The sequence below is a fragment of the Dermacentor variabilis genome, chromosome 8 (genome assembly GCF_050947875.1).
Source record: "Dermacentor variabilis isolate Ectoservices chromosome 8, ASM5094787v1, whole genome shotgun sequence".
NCBI lineage: Eukaryota > Metazoa > Arthropoda > Arachnida > Ixodida > Ixodidae > Dermacentor > Dermacentor variabilis.
In genome coordinates, this window is record NC_134575.1 from 78,168,762 (window position 1) to 78,186,076 (window position 17,315).

General features: G+C 44.5%; 1 protein-coding gene across 1 annotated transcript in view; it reads right to left on the reverse strand.

The window, feature by feature from the left end:
• LOC142590346 (uncharacterized) overlaps window positions 1-17,315 on the reverse strand; it is a 173,888-nt gene that overhangs the window by 54,356 nt on the left and 102,217 nt on the right. The window contains exon 13 of the mRNA XM_075702401.1: window positions 9,429-9,583. Coding sequence (XP_075558516.1) covers window positions 9,429-9,583 — 155 coding nt within the window. The remainder of the gene's footprint in view (window positions 1-9,428; window positions 9,584-17,315) is intronic.

The window sequence follows — 17,315 nt, forward strand, 5'->3', positions numbered from 1 at the left end:
TTAAAAGCGCTCTTCTTTCGTGATTTAGGTGCACGTAGAGAAAACCAGGTGGTCCGAATTATTTTTTTTCCGCAGCCCCCACAACGGGGGTATTTCATAAGATTATGGCTTTACCATATATGAAACCACATTTTTTCCTCTCTTCGCCGCACGTTGCCTTGGAATGCCAAACGCTACGATTTCCACTGCATCATTTAATGTGCAAGAAATGCAGAAGCGTAAGAAATGCTGACCTGTAGCAACTGTTTTTCCGCGCAATGTGTTCATCTCCAGAAAGTTGTTTCAAATTTTACGCAAGACAACCATATTTTAGGAGGAGGCATTCGGAATCACTAGTTGTTCCTCTGCCAGTGGAAGATCTCACTGAATCAGGATTTCAAATAAAAAACCACTAAGTATATTTTCTTCAATTTTGTGACACCTTCTTGAACTACCACGTTATATAGGAGCGAGGTGAAGATGATTTAATTATCTGAACACAAAAAGAAATAGTGCCTACATGGATGGTGTTTTTTTCCCAAGAAAAAGGCCAACTCGGTGGCGGCTACGCTGAATAACACCGTAGTATTTATGTTGGCCAACGTATTTACAGGACGTAGGAATTGGTCCTCCTTTCACGTACAACACGGTTGATATCGCGAAAGCACTATGAGCTACTACTTCACGACGCTCTCATATACAACAGCTTAGCTTCGAGAACACGCCTGTCAAAATTATCTGGGTAGGTGGTGCAAAAACTCTAAATCTAAAACGTTAAGCTATTCCACGAGCAGCAACATCGAAAAAACTGAAAATGCGCTTACTTTGTCTTTAAGTTGCCTTTAAGGAAGCTTTAGCTCGGGTGCTCCTATCTAAATACATGTGAATGGATAATTCGTTTTTCTCGGCAACCACGGCGCCAAATTTGATGATAGTTCTTGCATATAAAAGAAAAACTTAAAATCTCGTGACTTAAGGTTTCAAATGTTTGATTTATATCAGCTTTTCATTCAAAATTAGAAAAAAGAAATCGCAAATTTTCAGAGAACGGAAACTATCAAGCTTACACCTCTACCTCCGCAATGATAAATGATATCACAATTCCCTGAATTGCATCTCATAGTACATCTAAATCGGAAAAAATTTATATGTTACACATTATTCTAAAAAAATGTAATATGGGAATACAACTATTGCAGTGCCCTTTACCACAACGTGACAAATTTACGTAAGATACAAAATGACATACATAATTTGTCCGCTCTCAATGATCTAATGCATGCCGTTTACAGAACCGCGATATCTGTTCTTGATGCAGAGTTATTAATTTGTAAACTTTGTCCTTCTATATTTCTCAAGGTCCCGAATTCTTAAACATCTTTTTAACAAAATTCAGGCCCTGAATCGAAATTCTGCTTCCGAAAGTCACTAGAGCTTAACTTTCTCCTTCACATCCAACAAATTTTATTAATATCGATCCAGGGGTTATCTGAGTAAAACTTTCTTGCGTTTCACGTTTACTTGAATAGGCCGCGCCCGAAATGGGCCCGAGCTAAAGCTTCCTCTCAAGAGTGGAACGCGACAGCATTCAAAGACCCCCGACTGCTTCTCGCTCTTGCCAGTAACTGCACCTTATGTTACCGAATTGTTTACTGGCAAACGGTGGCGGCAGACGCTATGCACAAAGGCGAGCTTCTTGGTAGAAACGCGGCCTCTTGGGTTGGCCGATCCTGGAGGTTGTTCACAGCCGCGCCCAACAATTGCATCGTTTTCGCGTTTCTGTTAATGTTTCGCACTTTTAATATTTAAATATTCTCAAATATTAAAGGCATGCGCTATCGGTGTTCTGTTTCATGGCATTTGCTTGTGGGCTGTCATTCTGAAAATTCCGAGAAACAAGCCCGACAGGACGACTTGGTCACTAGGTCCTATACAAGTCCGGCGCCATGCAGCAAGACGCCGATTGCGTATCACGTCATCCCGCGGACCCTCCAGACTTCACTGCCAACTATTCCGGCCTCTGCGTCATTACCATCACCGGCTTGCGTGATATACACAGTCAACAGCTCATCGATGCAAACTTTTCCTCCATCGTCGATCGTCCACGCACTAATCACTTCGACCTGTCCCTCGGCTGTTCGTGCTCCGCGACAATGTTCTCTACGGTCGCAGTGCCAGCTCCGGTGGTCCCGAGTTTCTGCTCGTAGGAGTTACGACCTTCCGTACTATTCTCAACCAGCTCCCCGATGCCGCAAAAGCTTGCCACATCGCAGTATCCCGTAAATACGCCCGCGTGCGGCGACGGTTCTTCTGCCCAGGCCTTTACCGTTCTGTGCACCGATACGTTGCTAGTTGCGAGTCCTTCCAACACCGCAAGCGTTCGCCCTTGCAGCCTCCCGGCTCACTTCAGCCTATACGCATTCCAGCTAGTCCGTTCTACAGCACCGGCCATGTCCTCGTTGGACAATTTCCAGCGAGCATTTCTGGGAACAAGTGCCTCACTGGCTACGCGATACTGTAGGCCATCACACGGGTACTGCGGATTAGTTGCGCCCCTGAGGTTGAATATTTGCTGCTTCGCGACGTAATCCCCGACAACGGCGCTCCACGGCAGCTGCTGACAGATCGCGCTCACAAGTTTTCGATTATATTCTTCGCACGCGTTCCACACGTTACAAACTAACCACTGCCTACCACCTGTATAATGTTATTTGGCCGCTGTCCCCGTTGTATTTTGAGACACTACTTCCATCATCTACGCACGCTTCTGCAGAACATTCCCGCGACGCCATTGCTCGCACACAAACTCAAACTCAAGCTCGTCACATTGCGCAGCACCGTCTCTCTTCCTCGTAGACGACTGAAAAGGCACGTTACGATAGCAATCACAGAAACCCTCACTTGAAGCCAGGCTCCTTGATTCTTTTTGGACGCCTCGCCACCACGTCTACCCATCTTCGAAACTTTCCCCCTACTCCAGGCCCTAACAGGTACCGCGCCAGCTACGCCAGAGTTCACATACTAAGACACTCCGTTAATGGTCAGTCGTCATTTTCATTTTCGTCCACAGACATCGTGCGTGTGTGCCGTCTCAAGCCGTACGTTTCAGCCTAAAACCCTTTCCTTGTAAGTGCTTATACGGCACTCCAACCGCCGGCGGTAATATCCTACAGGCCATTCCCGCATTCTGAAGAAAGCGCTCGGAAGGACGACGATGATATTCGGAAAAGCACGTTCGTGTTTGTTATTCTGCTATCTTGGATGTGAATTTTCCGCTTATATTTGTAAATTGCGCCCACCCTTTATGTCACAATATAGGTACATATTACGTTTCAAATATCTAAGCGCTACATTTGGACAACATTCTTGCAACATGGTTCGGAAGGCATTTGAACGGTGGTGGAAATATATATATATAGCCGAGTATTGTTTAAAAATGATTCACAACTCCTTTGTGTCGAAAAAAGGCAGTGTTATCAAAGTGACTCACCGTCAGCGGTTCCCTGTAATCCAACCATCACGATTAGCAATCCACCGGATATTGCCTTCATTCCGGCCGGCGGTTCCTGGTTGAGAGAAGGGCGAGTTGTGCTTGTGAGAACAGTGAACAATGTTCCGAATTTCTCGCGGTGATGACGGCGTTGAACTAGGTCGGCGTAAAGCAAAAGCTTGGTGCGAGCACACGGAATAATTAACACCTTATGCCTAAGATCTAATTTGCTTTAAATATCTGCAAAGCAAAAGCTTTTCTCCATTTGCTCCCCACACGAATACCGTCCTTACTGCCAGCAATAGCCATATCTGCGACCATTTATTTCTCAGGAAAATGCTACAGCCATAGATTTACCAAGACGTATCTCGCATCTTTGTACCAAAGAATGACTTCAAGAAACGCCTAATAACGCCGAGGCAGGCAAGAACATTTCCGACTGCACGTGATTGCCGCTGGCGGAAATCAGTGCCTGCAATATAAACACTAAACAACGCTTTAGTTGGCATGCATCCTGAAGCATTTGCTTTCGGGAAATTGTTGCTATTGAAGGATCACCGACCGCAGTGGCACAGGGGCAATATAACCTTTTCCTCTTGAGAACAAGACTGCAGATTCAGTTTATGGCCTGGGCGCCCGCATTTCTACGGCTACAAGAGTGCTAAAGAAAAGCTCGTGTACTTGCATGTAAATGCACGTTAAGAACACCTGGCGGTACAAATTGTTCAGGAGTCGCCAACTGCGGCGTTTCTCGTAGCGTTGTGTTGCTCTGGGACGTGAAACCTGATAATTTCAACTGCATCATTCAAGCCTGCCAGCACGAAGGACATACCCACGCAGGAGACATCGCGATGCTATAGCGCGTGTCTACATATTCCTACACCAATTTGGGGGGCTTTGTGCCTTGCTTTGTGTTATTTTCCCGCGAAGTCTCAATGAACCGTGATTTCCAAATTTACGGAAACCTATTTCGTCACCGTAGTTCAGGGAATGGCCTCAGGATTGCCACTAAGCGGACGCCGCTAGAGCACCGATCGATGAAAATTCAACATTAAACTATTTTCGTAATAGTAAAGGTCGTTTTCCCGCGATGCATTTTGGCCAGGCTAATGGCGGCATGGTCGCTTTCTTTTTGCAAACACCGTGTGCGAGTTCGGTTTGCTTCTCTGATGATGTGTAAAGTGCGGTTGTAGGTGTCGTTATGAAACGAGCCCATTCAAGGGAGACAAGCATGTGCAGCTAGTACTTATATTTCGATTGAACCACTACAGGTGCCGCCATTAGCAGGGCAAGTATCATCATCATCATCATCATCAGCCTGGTTACGCCCACTGCAGGGCAAAGGCCTCTCCCATACTTCTCCAACAATCCTGGTCATGTACTAATTGTGGCCAAGCCGTCCCTGCAAACTTCTTAATCTCATCCGCCCACCTAACTTTCTGCCGCCCCCTGCTACGCTTCCCTTCCCTTGGCATCCAGTCCGTAACCCTTAATGACCATCGGTTATCTTCCCTCCTCATTACATGTCCTGCCCATGCCCATTTCTTTTTCTTGATTTCAACTAAGATGTCATTAACTCGCGTTTGTTCCCTCACCCAATCTGCTCTTTTCTTATCCCTTAACGTTACACCTATCATTCTTCTTTCCATAGCTCGTTGTGTCGTCCTGAATTTGAGTAGAACCCTTTTAGTAAGCCTCCAGGTTTCTGCCCCGTAGGTGAGTACTGGTAAGACACAGCTGTTATATACTTTTCTCTTGAGGGATAACGGCAACCTGCTGTTCATGATCTGAGAATGCCTGCCAAACTCACCCCAGCCCATTCTTATTCTTCTGATTATTTCAGTCTCATGATCCGGATCCGCCGTCACTACCTGCCCTAAGTAGATGTATTCCTTTACGACTTCCAGTGCCTCGCTGCCTATTGTAAATTGCTGTTCTATTCCGGGACTGTTAACCATTACTTTAGTTTTCTGCAGATTAATTTTTAGACCCACTCTTCTGCTTTGCCTCTCCAGGTCAGTGAGCATGCATTGCAATTGGTCCCCTGAGTTACTAAGCAAGGCAATATCATCAGCGAATCGCAAGTTACTAAGGTATTCTCCATTAACTTTTATCCCCAATTCTTACCAATACAGGTGTCTGAATACCTCCTGTAAACACGCTGTGAATAGCATTGGAGATATCGTATCTCCCTGCCTGACGCCTTTCTTTATTGGGATTTTGTTGCTTGCTTTATGGAGGACTACGGTGGCTGTGGAGCCGCTATAGAAATCTTCCAGTATTTTTACATATGGCTCATCTACACCCTGATTCCGTAATGCCTCCATGAATGCTGAGGTTTCGACTGAAACCCTTTCACGTAATCAATGAAAGCTATATATAAGGGTTGGTTATATTCTGCACATTTCTCTATCACTTGATTGATAGTGTGATGATGGTCTATTGTTGAGTAGCCTTTACGGAATCCTGCCTGGTCCTTTGGTTGACAGAAGTCTAAGGTGTTCCTGATTCTATTTGCAATTACCTTAGTAAATACTTTGTAGGCAACGAACAGTAAGCTGATCGGTCAATAATTTTTCAAGTCTTTGGCGTCCCCTTTCTTATGGATTAGGATAATGTTAGCGTTCTTCCAAGATTCCGGTACGCTCGAGGTCATGAGGCATTGCGTATACAGGGTGGCCAGTTTCTCTAGAACAATCTGTCCACCATCCTTCAACAAATCTGCTGTTACCTGATCCTCCCCAGCTGCCATCCCCCTTTGCATATCTCCTAAGGCTTTCTTTACTTCTTCCGGCGTTACCTTCGGGATTTCGAATTCCTCTAGACTATTTTCTCTTCCATTATCGTCGTGGATGCCACTGGTACTGTATAAATTTGTATAGAACTCCTCAGCCACTGGAACTGTCTCATCCATATTAGTAATGATATTGCCGGCTTTGTATCTTAACGCATACATCCGATTCTTGCCAAGTACGCAATGAATAGAAGCGCACTTGCGAATTAGGAAAACAGACAAGTACAACATATCTACGAAGCTCTTGCCATGGAACATTTATTTATCGAATGCTTAACTAAAGTGCTGATTACTAAGGATTGATATAGTCTTCGTCCTCGCTACTCTTCCATAGCAAGAAAGATGAACTCGTAATCTCTACTCTACTGCCATTATGGTCTTAAAATAACCAATGTTTAAACTATGTAAGTGGGTAAACATCCAAGTGGAATATACTAATATGCAAAATAGAAATTAGCCTTGTCTCGCCAATGGACGGAAATTATGACATGTTCGGCAACTGTATGTCCAACTACGTCATAGGTTCACTCGACATGTCAGGGTCATCCAAAGTTAGGCAGGCGTTTAGGAACGTCACTTATAAGTACCCACAAAGAATTGTTCACTTTCTATCTCTCTGCGTAAAAAAACAGACACGATAAGCATACACAAACAAAAAAATTTGCGGGAAATTTTCCGCAATATAGAAAAATTCACCAGGCACAAAGCTGGAATGTCCTCATCCCAAGTTTGGTATAGCTTTGTTTGGAATTTCCACAGACAGCTCTTGTCTTTTCTACACAATATGTGCACATTTCTTATTGTTTACACTGCAGCGGGAGAATTGCTGATTGATGTGACCATCGTTTAAAAAAAAGAAAGCTCTACGCTTTTTCCAAGCTTCTTCCTCACCATTTGTGCCTGCTCTAAACACAAAAATTATTAGTGCTGCCTCTCACTCGCTGTTCCACAAAGACTTTAGTCATAAACTGCGTACTTAATGATGGACTTAAACTGGTGAACTTAATCTCCTATTGTGGATTTTTGTAGACAAATGTCAGTATTTAGTACCCAAGTGTAAGCATATAGATGACGATATAGTAGAGCAAGAACTGGCTAACTTCTTTTGTTTAAAAGAATGTTCAGTTAACAAACCAATTCTTCCAGAAAGCACTGCAGAGTAAACAATTTCCACAGGGCCCTTGCACCGGCCACAGGGCATTTACCGGAGGATTTTTACACAGAACTGTCACCGACACCACGAGCTAGGGCTGCGAACGACCTTGCAAACGCCAAGGACACACATCTCTGAGAGTTGTACACCAAACATTTCTCAAGTTCACAGCCGTAACTTGAAAAGTTGACAGAGGCACCTTAGTCTCCTTAGGTGCGTTCAATGCAAAATTATTCTGATTCTTCTGCGCGATATCTTTACTTGGTCATGTGCTCGAATGGGGAAAAGTCAATTTCAAGGATGGGTGACCCATTTTTTGGGTGTGAGCCAAGTCAATTACAGGAGGCGGCCAGGTCGGTTTCGAACTCAGTTTTCGAATTGGCCAAAGTCAATCTTGGCAGTGGGAGACTGAGCTTATGAGGGTGGGCCAAGTCAGTTATAGGAGTGAGCCAGGTTAGCTTTAAAACGTGGGTCAACTGATTTTTCGTATTGGTCAAAGTGAATGTTGGGGTTGGGTCATCCAAATTTTGGACTTGGGCCAGGCTGGTTTGGAACTTGGGTCAACTCTATTTTCGAATTGGGCTAAGTCATTTTTTATGGGGGCCAAGTCAATTTTGGAATAGGGCCAGGTCGGTTTGAAACGTGGGTGAGCTCAATTCGCAAATTGTGGAAAGAGTTTTTTGGGTGTGGGCCCCGGCGTGCGTCCGACGCGGTGAGTGTTCATCATGGGATTTCGCAGTGCCACCCGCACCAGGTCGAGCGCCAGGTGCGTGACTTCGTCCCTTGATCACGGGGGTTTTTTGTACCATCGGTTGTTAACGCCCGAAGGACGCCCTTCGGCTTCATGGGGAATATAAGGCTTTCGCATTAAAAGCTCGCGGGACCGCCTCCGGGCGCGAAATTTGCTTTCCGGCAAGCGTTCAGGCATGACGTGGCAAATACGAATTGCGTACTTCGAGTGTTGGTTGCTCCGCTCGTCAGGCCTGTTCCACGTATTCGTTGTAAATCCGTCTTGTCGGGGTCGCAGCACCAGCAGCCGCCAAACCTACCCCTCCTACTTCTTCCTTGGCTCGCGGCACATGAACCAAGAAAACGTGTGTTCCCTCCAAACCCTCCTCATTCACGCCCTCTCCTGTTAAACCTGAAACCAATGCGCGCTCCCTCCTCCTCTCCACTTGCCTGGGAGGTAGAGAAGGGCTAATGCTGGCACAATCATTTGTGGATTACTGTGGACTACGCCGCATTGGAGAGACACAAAAGAATAAGCGTATGAGATACGCACGATGCGTGCGGCGAGTTCTGGGAAATTGAGCCAGAACTTTGACGCCGGGAAACATTACTAGTTTAGTTACTAGTTATTACTAGTATTAGTTGTCAAAGAAAGCACGTTAATCAATGTAGACAAATTTCATTTTTATTTATCACCCACGACAAAGAAGGCATTACAGCGAGAGAAGAAACAGTCTACTACAATGGCAACTGTTGGTTTCATGTATATTTGCAACTAAAGCTTCTTGTAAGCTGCACAAATTCACACACAACTCGACACAAATTGCGCAGAATAAAAGAACTAAAGGAAAGTGAATTCTCAACGGGAAAACTTCTAGAGGCGCAACTAACACCTACGGTAACTGCGCGCCGTTATTTTCAACCATGGAATATTCATGTTGTAGATATGGAAGCATATAATGCACATGGACCTTTCCAGGTCGAGAAAATGCCATTCAGAGGCACATTGTATAAAAACAAGATGAAAGAGGCAGTTGATATTAGCAAGACCAAAATCTTGTAATAAAAAAAAGGCGAGAAAGTTTATAGAACCTACGTTTATCTGCAAATGCATATCGTAGTGAATTAGGCCAGAGCTGCTGCATCGAAGAATGACAAGGTACAGCAAACACCGCGCTATACATTCCACTCCGTTTGTGTTTTCGGTCTCTGCTCTGTGCGTACATGCATGTTGTATTAGAATAAAGGCCAAACTATGGGACATCAGCGTTAGCTACGCATACCTTGCAGCAGTACGTCATTGTTTGGCACCAACAAGGCGCCCAAGCACCGCTGGACACTGATGAAGGCTTGTTGCAAGGTATTAGTGGCAGTGCCTTCATGAGCCAGTGGCATGGCCCCTGGAGGTGCAAGTGAACATCCTTCGTTTCGCGAAAACCTGTCGACAGAGGCAATATTCCGCAAGCTTCTATTGATCCTTCCTGCTCTGAGCTGTTCATTTCTACAAAAACAACATTCCTTACTACGTACACACTGTCGTGCGCGTCCGTTACAGACTTCCGGCGGGGTCTCCAATGTATATCTACAGAAGCAACTACACTCAGAGCGTGTGTGGAGCTCAAAACACTGCGGAAATTACAATGCCCCGATGCTTCACGAAGCAGCAGTGTTGAGCGCGCCCAGCTCCCCAGTCCATTATATATATATCTATATATATATATATGTAGCATAGCTGTGGGTGAGATGGGCTACCCAGATAATTTCGGAGACAGCACCGCAGCGTAAACTCAGCTTCAAAATGTTTCCTGCCGCAATAAAGGAGCTAACGAGCGAACCATTTTTGTCAAGGTTAATTAAAGCGCCCTAATGGAGCAAGCGCAGGCATGGAACGAAATAGCCGCAACTGTCGCCAACATTCGTGAAATGGAAAACTCAAGCTCGTGGCAAGTACATACCGCGTCGGCGAGTTACAGAAAAAAACGAGAAAAGAAAGCTGAGAGCGTGCCTTCTACTGTCTGCCCACTCCCTGTACATTTCCTCGTTATTTTATTTGGCGTCGGTAGTGTTCTCAAGCAGAGAAATGGTGAAAAAATCTGATAGGCTTGTCATGCTACTGCTCACTCACTCTTCACTCCTACTACACGCGGAGCTGCGATAGCTGCCGCGAATGTGCATCAAACTCGAATGAAGCTCATATTTTTCCCGGGTGTGCTACCAGGAAGATCAAGATAACGAAGAACACTCATGGTAGCCGTGGAAGTAGAAGGAACGCTGCCTTTGCTTTGTGTTTTTGCACCTCGCCACGCTACCACGCTACGTGGTGCCGACGAGACATCTTGCCGCATTCCCGGCTTTTTCTTTCAAAAGCACGGCGAAAGTAATAAACGGGAACTGATACCAATAAATGTACTTATAAAGCTAGTAAAATTGTAACGGAGAGCGTGAGGGATCAGTTTTATTGGCTTTATTTTTTTTTAATGCGCGCAAACTACAGCAGTTGCCATTTCAACCAAACAAAAAAGAATACCCACAGCACACTTTCCGCGAGTATGGTTTTAACACATACATACGCCGTGAGTGTTCATCGTGGCATTTCGCAGTGCCACCCGCACCAGGTCGAGTGCCAGGTGCGTGAGAAAGCTAAATTGAAAGCCAAGTGAAAGCTAAATTGAGGAAGAGTTAAAATAAGATCGGCTTGCAACTGCAAGCCCACATGAGCCTCGACGCGAGAGACGGGGAAATGTCAAGGCCAAAAAATTTTCACACCAGCAAGCCCAAATATCTGTGCCGATATAAATTATTTACTATAGTCAAAGGATATAAATTATTTACTATAGTCAACATATTTATGTCCACTACAGGACGTCGGCCTCTCCTAGCAATTTCCCGCTTTCCCTGCCTTGTAGCAGCTCACAATATCTTATCCCAACACGTAGTTCTCTGCAGTACCCCACTACACTTGTTTCTCTTCCGGCATTCATTCTTTGATACTCGTTATGTGCGCGACACATTACATGTGGTGCGCAACTGAATTTTTCCCGCTCAATGGCAGCTATAATATACGAGTTACGCTCATTAGGTCTATAATTTCCTCAACTTTTTACCGGTCCCTCGAGGTCGCGCATATCGCATCTCGCTCTTTTGTTCGTCGTGTCATTCTCAACTTCTGCGCACAAGATAGGTCTAGTCTGTTCTCCTTTCCATCGGTTATGCACGACGTTGCAACCACAACGTTATTAAGGCAGGGGCCGCGTACAGAAGTCGGCCGAGTCATTGCCACTCGCTGTGTTATCGCTTTGGTGCAAGCTCGCTGCTGGTAACGTGGGCTGGTCGCTTTTTCTTTTCGTTACACAGAGCTCTGTATCGCACAATATGACATAATTTCTCGTACTCTTTGCCTGGATATCAAGTTTATTGTCTTCATTCCCCCATAGCCACCTTGCCATATGGCTTTAGTAGCCTGGCTGTAGATCGTTTATTTCCTGACAACTCTGCTACTACGTACAAAATGTGGAACTACAGCATTGTAAAGCAGGATGGGTAGTCCCATAACACGTTTCAGCGTAATCAAAGCAACTGACTTATGGAATCATTATTGGCTTGATATCTTGTAAGCTATGGCAGCATTGCATAGCATATAATGGTATGTAGCAGCGTGCACACACAGAGATACGTGCCGCATACAGAATATGCACATACTTATTGCTTGTCAGAACGGTATTCATTAAACGTGCATTAACTCTCATTCTTCTGAGATTAATTTGATATTCCAATAATACCGGCCTCACCGATATCGGCGTTTTCCTTCACTGCACTTCGGCACCGCTCTCACCGTCACATCCAGTAATACACTTATGCAAAGGAATGCAGAGGTTAGTGAACGTCACAGTGCGGGTATGCTAGCAACAAGTGGGGTTGTATTGACGATCTTCGTGGTGTCACAAAAGTTGCAGTTAAATTCAAACAAAGAACAAGAGGAGCACTCTTCTGGCAGCTGCGACCTCTCGCATGCTCTATGCCAAAATGTGACCGCTCTCCACTGGATTCCTGTGGATGTGTCTTTCCATCTTATATTCCTCAAGTCCCTTCCTTGTGGACGCTACTGAATGTACGCTTGTTTGTGCTCATAAACTACCTGCGATTTTTTTTTCTGAGTGAACATGCGCGTGTTGGGGGTTGCATGACTCCCTCCGTTTTCTTTTTTGCTTCTTTCTTATAGTTCACTCTTACATGGAAACTGAATAAACTGAGCTCTGGGTGCTTGCAATCACACTCTCAATGAAGGCCGGACCACTACGGAACCCTAAAAATTAAATGTTTGTTTCTGCTTATCAATGTGCACCTGCACTTCGTTCATATACACAGGGTAGTTCACCGAATACTTTCAAAAATTGTTAAGGGTTGCCTGTGGCAGATAGTACAACTGTATTTCACGAGGCAGTCTACTCGAAACGGCGGAATCAACTTGCACTTAAATTAAAATGAATAATCGACAAATTAACAAAGATTCGGTAACTAACGTTTAAACTAATTACCTCATGGCCCACCCTACAATTTGCAAATTCTAGCCAAGTAGCGGATCCACTTGGAATGAATACTCAAGATTACACCCGTTTTGAGATAATTCCAGAACTTTGCGGAGAAATGCATTGGCGGTGTCCAGTTACACTTGCGCTTGAATGCATAAAATGCCGTTTTATTAAGATATATATATATATATATATATATATATATATATATATATATATATATATATATATATATATAAACGTCGAGCGTCCTGGAGCGCGGCAATTTTGCGTGTATTCGAGGGCTTCTTTCATGCTCGGAAAAAACATTGTTTAGCACCACGTAATGATCAAGAGAAAGCTGTATCGGGAGTATTTCAAGTTGCTCTACAACTTTCTCTTTGGCACTTTTCATCTAATTATAGTGTTTAAGAAGCTGACTACTAATTGATTAAGACTTATGTAATTAGGTAGAACGCAAAAAATAATTTGAGTATCTCCAAGCGAAGGCAAACTAAGTTGCCTTGCCACTTACGTAAACTACCTAATTACCTAAATTACGTGGCAATATCATTACTTAAATCTTGGTGCATGATAGTTCATATATGCAATTTACTCCCGCATATGTAGCATTTAACCGAGAACGAACCCGATTTGGTAGCACCATGCTTACAAGTACGCTAAAACATGGGGCCTTTTATTAAGGTATACACATTTTCACATTTTATAGATAATCGCCAAACTTTTATCATTTATGATGGTTACAGCCGAAGAGGCTCTGACCTTCTGATCCTTTTTATTTAGCTCCGAAGACGGGCGTTGTAATATAAACACTACATGGGCAAGAACGACGTTGCGGCCTGGCATCACGTTGTTGTAACTAGATTCCTGGCGCCATTGTTAAAGGTCACCAGCAGCAACATTTCCCAAAAGCTTAATTGGTTTTATTTTAGTGGCGTATGCGATTGAAGAAATAATGGAACTGCGGGACTTTAATTTCCTCTTTCCTTTATAATATGGGCCATTAAAGAGCGCTTATGCAAACGACACATTCATGTGGTTGGCGGATATGACGCAAATTCCAAACATGGCCCCCCCGAGATTTGTAGCACGCTGGGCGTGCCGCCCAATCAGCACCACGGAGGCGGGGCTGGTTTCAAACATTCAGTATTATGCGTTGTATGTAAGGACCACCCGTCGCAAAAGCACTAACTTTATACAGGTTAATGCGCTTAGAGAATGTGTCACGCATCAGGTAGGTGTTAGGAAAATCTATGCAGCGTCTGTAGCAGCTACTCACATGTAGAGCGAGGTCTCTGAAGAACTGCTCCACGTCGTCATGGAAGCCACGCTTGGCCTTTTCAGCGCTGCCACTCATCCTCCTGGCGGAGGCTTCCAAGAGTCATCACCATTAACTTCCAATTATCCAGGTGGTGCTTTAGGATCACCTGCTAGCGAGGCAAACGTTTAGGTCGGGCATTCACATCAGTTAATTCCTTCGGTCTACTTCAGAGTGGCAAGACGTATTTAGCTAACGTAATGTATTTAACGAATTTAAAAGCGCTCTTCTTTCGTGCTTTAGGTGCACGTAGAGAGAACCAGGTGGTCCGAATTATTTTTTTTCCGTAGCCCGCACAACGGGGGTATTTCATAATAAGATTATGGCTTTACCATATGTGAAAACACATTTTTTCCTCTCATCGCCGCACGTTGCCTTGGGATGCCAAACGCTATGATTTCCACTGCATCATTTAATGTGTAAGAAATGCAGAAGCGCAAGAAATGCTGACCTGTAGCAACTGTTTTTCCGCGCAATGTGTTCATCTCCAGAAAGTTGTTTCAAATTTTACGCAAGACGACCATATTTTAGGAGGAGGCATTCGGAATCACTAGTTGTTCCTCTGCCAGTGGAAGATCTCTCTGAATCAGGATTGCATAAAAAACCACTAAGTATATTTTCTTCAATTTTGTGACACCTTCTTGAACTACCACGTTATATAGGAGCGAGGTTAAGATGGTGTAATTATCTGAACACAGAAAGAAATAGTACCTTAATGGATGGTGTTTTTTCCCAAGAAAAAGGCCAACTCGGTGGCGGCTACGCTGAATAACACCGTAGTATTTATGTTGGGCAATGTTTTTATAGGACGTAGGAATTCGTCCTCCTTTCGCGTACAACACGGTTGATATCGCGAAAGCACTATGAGCTACTACTTCACGACGCTCTCATATACAACAAGCTTCTCATATACAACAGCTTAGCTTCGAAAACACGCCTGTCAAAATTATCTGGGTAGGTGGCGGAAAAACTCGAAATCTAAAACGTTAAGATATTCCACGAGCAGCAACATCAAAAAAACTGGAAATGCGCTTACTTTGTCTTTAAGCTGCCTTTAAGGAAGCTTTAGCTCGGGTGCTCCTATCTAAATACATGTGAATGGATAATTCGTTTTTCTCGGCAATCACGGGGCCAAATTTGATGATATTTCTTGGATATAAAAGGAAAACTTAAAATCTAGTGACTTAAGGTTTCAAATGTTTGATTAATATCAGCTGCTTATTCAAAATTAGAAAAAAAATCGCAAATTTTTAGAGAACGAGAACTATCAAGCTTACACCTCTACCTTCGCAATGATAAATGATATCACAATTCCCTGAATTGCATCTCATAGTACATCTAAATCGGAAAAAATTTATATGTTACACATGATTCTAAAAAAATGTAGTAATATGGGAATATAGCTATTGCAGTGCCCTTTAACACAACGTGACAAATTTACGTAAGATACAAAATGACATACATAATTTGTCCGCTTTCAATGATCTAATGCATGCCGTTTACAGAACCGCGATATCTGTTCTTGATGCAGAGTTATTAATTTGTAAACTTTGTCCTTCTATATTTCTCAAGGTCCCGAATTCTTAAAAATCTTTTTAACAAAATTCAGGCCCTAAATCGAAATGCTGCTTCCGAAAGGCACTAGAGCTTAACTTTCTCCTTCCCATCCAACAAATTTTATTAATATCGATCGAGGGGTTATCTGAGTAAAACTTTCTTGCGTTTCACGTTTACTTGAATAGGCCGCGCCAGAAATGGGCCCGAGCTAAAGCTTCATCTGAAGAGTGGAACGCGACAGCATTCAAAGACCCCTGACTGCTTCTCGCTCTTGCCAGTAACTGCACCTTATGTTACCGAATTGTTTACTGGCAAACGCTGGCGGCAGACGCTATGCACAAAGGCGAGCTTATTGGTAGAAACGCGGCCTCTTGGGTTGGTCGATGCTGGAGGTTGTCCACCAGCCGCATTAAACAATTGCATCGTTTTCGCGTTTCTGATAATGTTTCGCACTTTTAATATTTAAATATTCTCAAATATTAAAGGCATGCGCTATCGGTGTTCTGTTTCATGACATTTGCTTGTGGGCTGTGATTCTCAAAATTCCGAGAAACAAGCCCGACAGGACGACTTGGTCACTAGGTCCTAAAAGCTTCAAGAATACAGCACTGAGGTCCTATACAAGTCCGGCGCCATGCACCAAGACGCCGATTGCCTATCACGTCATCCCGCGGACCCTCCAGACTTCACTGCCAACTATTCCGGCCTCTGCGTCATTACCATCTCCGGCTTGGGTGATATACGCAGTCAACAGCTCATCGATGCAAACTTGTGCTCCATCGTCGATCGTCCACGCTCTAATCACTTCGACCTGTCCCTCAGCTGTTCGTGCTCCGCGACAATGTTCTCTACGGTCGCAGTGCAAACTCCGACGGTCCCGAGCTTCTGCTCATAGGAGCTACGCCCCTCAGTGCTATTCTACACCAGCTCCACGATGCCGCAAAAGCTTGCCACATCGCAGTATCCCGTAAATACGCCCGCGTGCGGCGATGGTTCTTCTGCCCAGGCCTTTACCGTTCTGTGCACCGATACGTTGCTAGTTGCGAGTCCTTCCAACGCCGCAAGCGTTCGCCCTTGCAGCCTGCCGGCCCACTTCAGCCTATACGCATTCCAGCTAGTCCGTTCTACAGCACCGGCCATGTCCTCGTTGGACAATTTCCGGCGAGCATTTCTGGGAACAAGTGCATCACTGGCTACGCGATACTGTGGGCCATCACACGGGTACTGCCGATTAGTTGCGCCCCTGAGGTTGAATATTTGCTGCTTCATGACGTAATCCCCGACAACGGCTCTCCACGGCAGCTGCTGACAGATCGCGCTCACAAGTTTTCGATGATATTCTTCGCTCGCGTTCCACACGTTACAAACTTACCACTGCCTACCACCTGTAGAATGTTATTTGGCCGCTATCCCCGTTGTATTTTGAGACACTACTTCCATCATCTACGCACGCTTCTGCAGAACATTCCCGCGACGCCATTGCTCGTACACAAACTCAAACTCAAGCTCGTCACATTGCGCAGCACCGTCTCTCTTCCTCGTAGATGACTGAAAAGGCACGTTACGATAGCAATCACAGAAACCCTCACTTGAAGTCAGGCTCCTTGATTCTTTTTGGACGCCTCGCCACCACGTCTACCCATGAATACTTTGTTAAGCGCAAAAAGACAGACACAAGAAAGACGACAGGACAAGGCGCTACTCTCAACTGACATCATTTGTCTGTCTTTTTGCGCTTAAAGTATTCATGGATTCGCACCAACTAG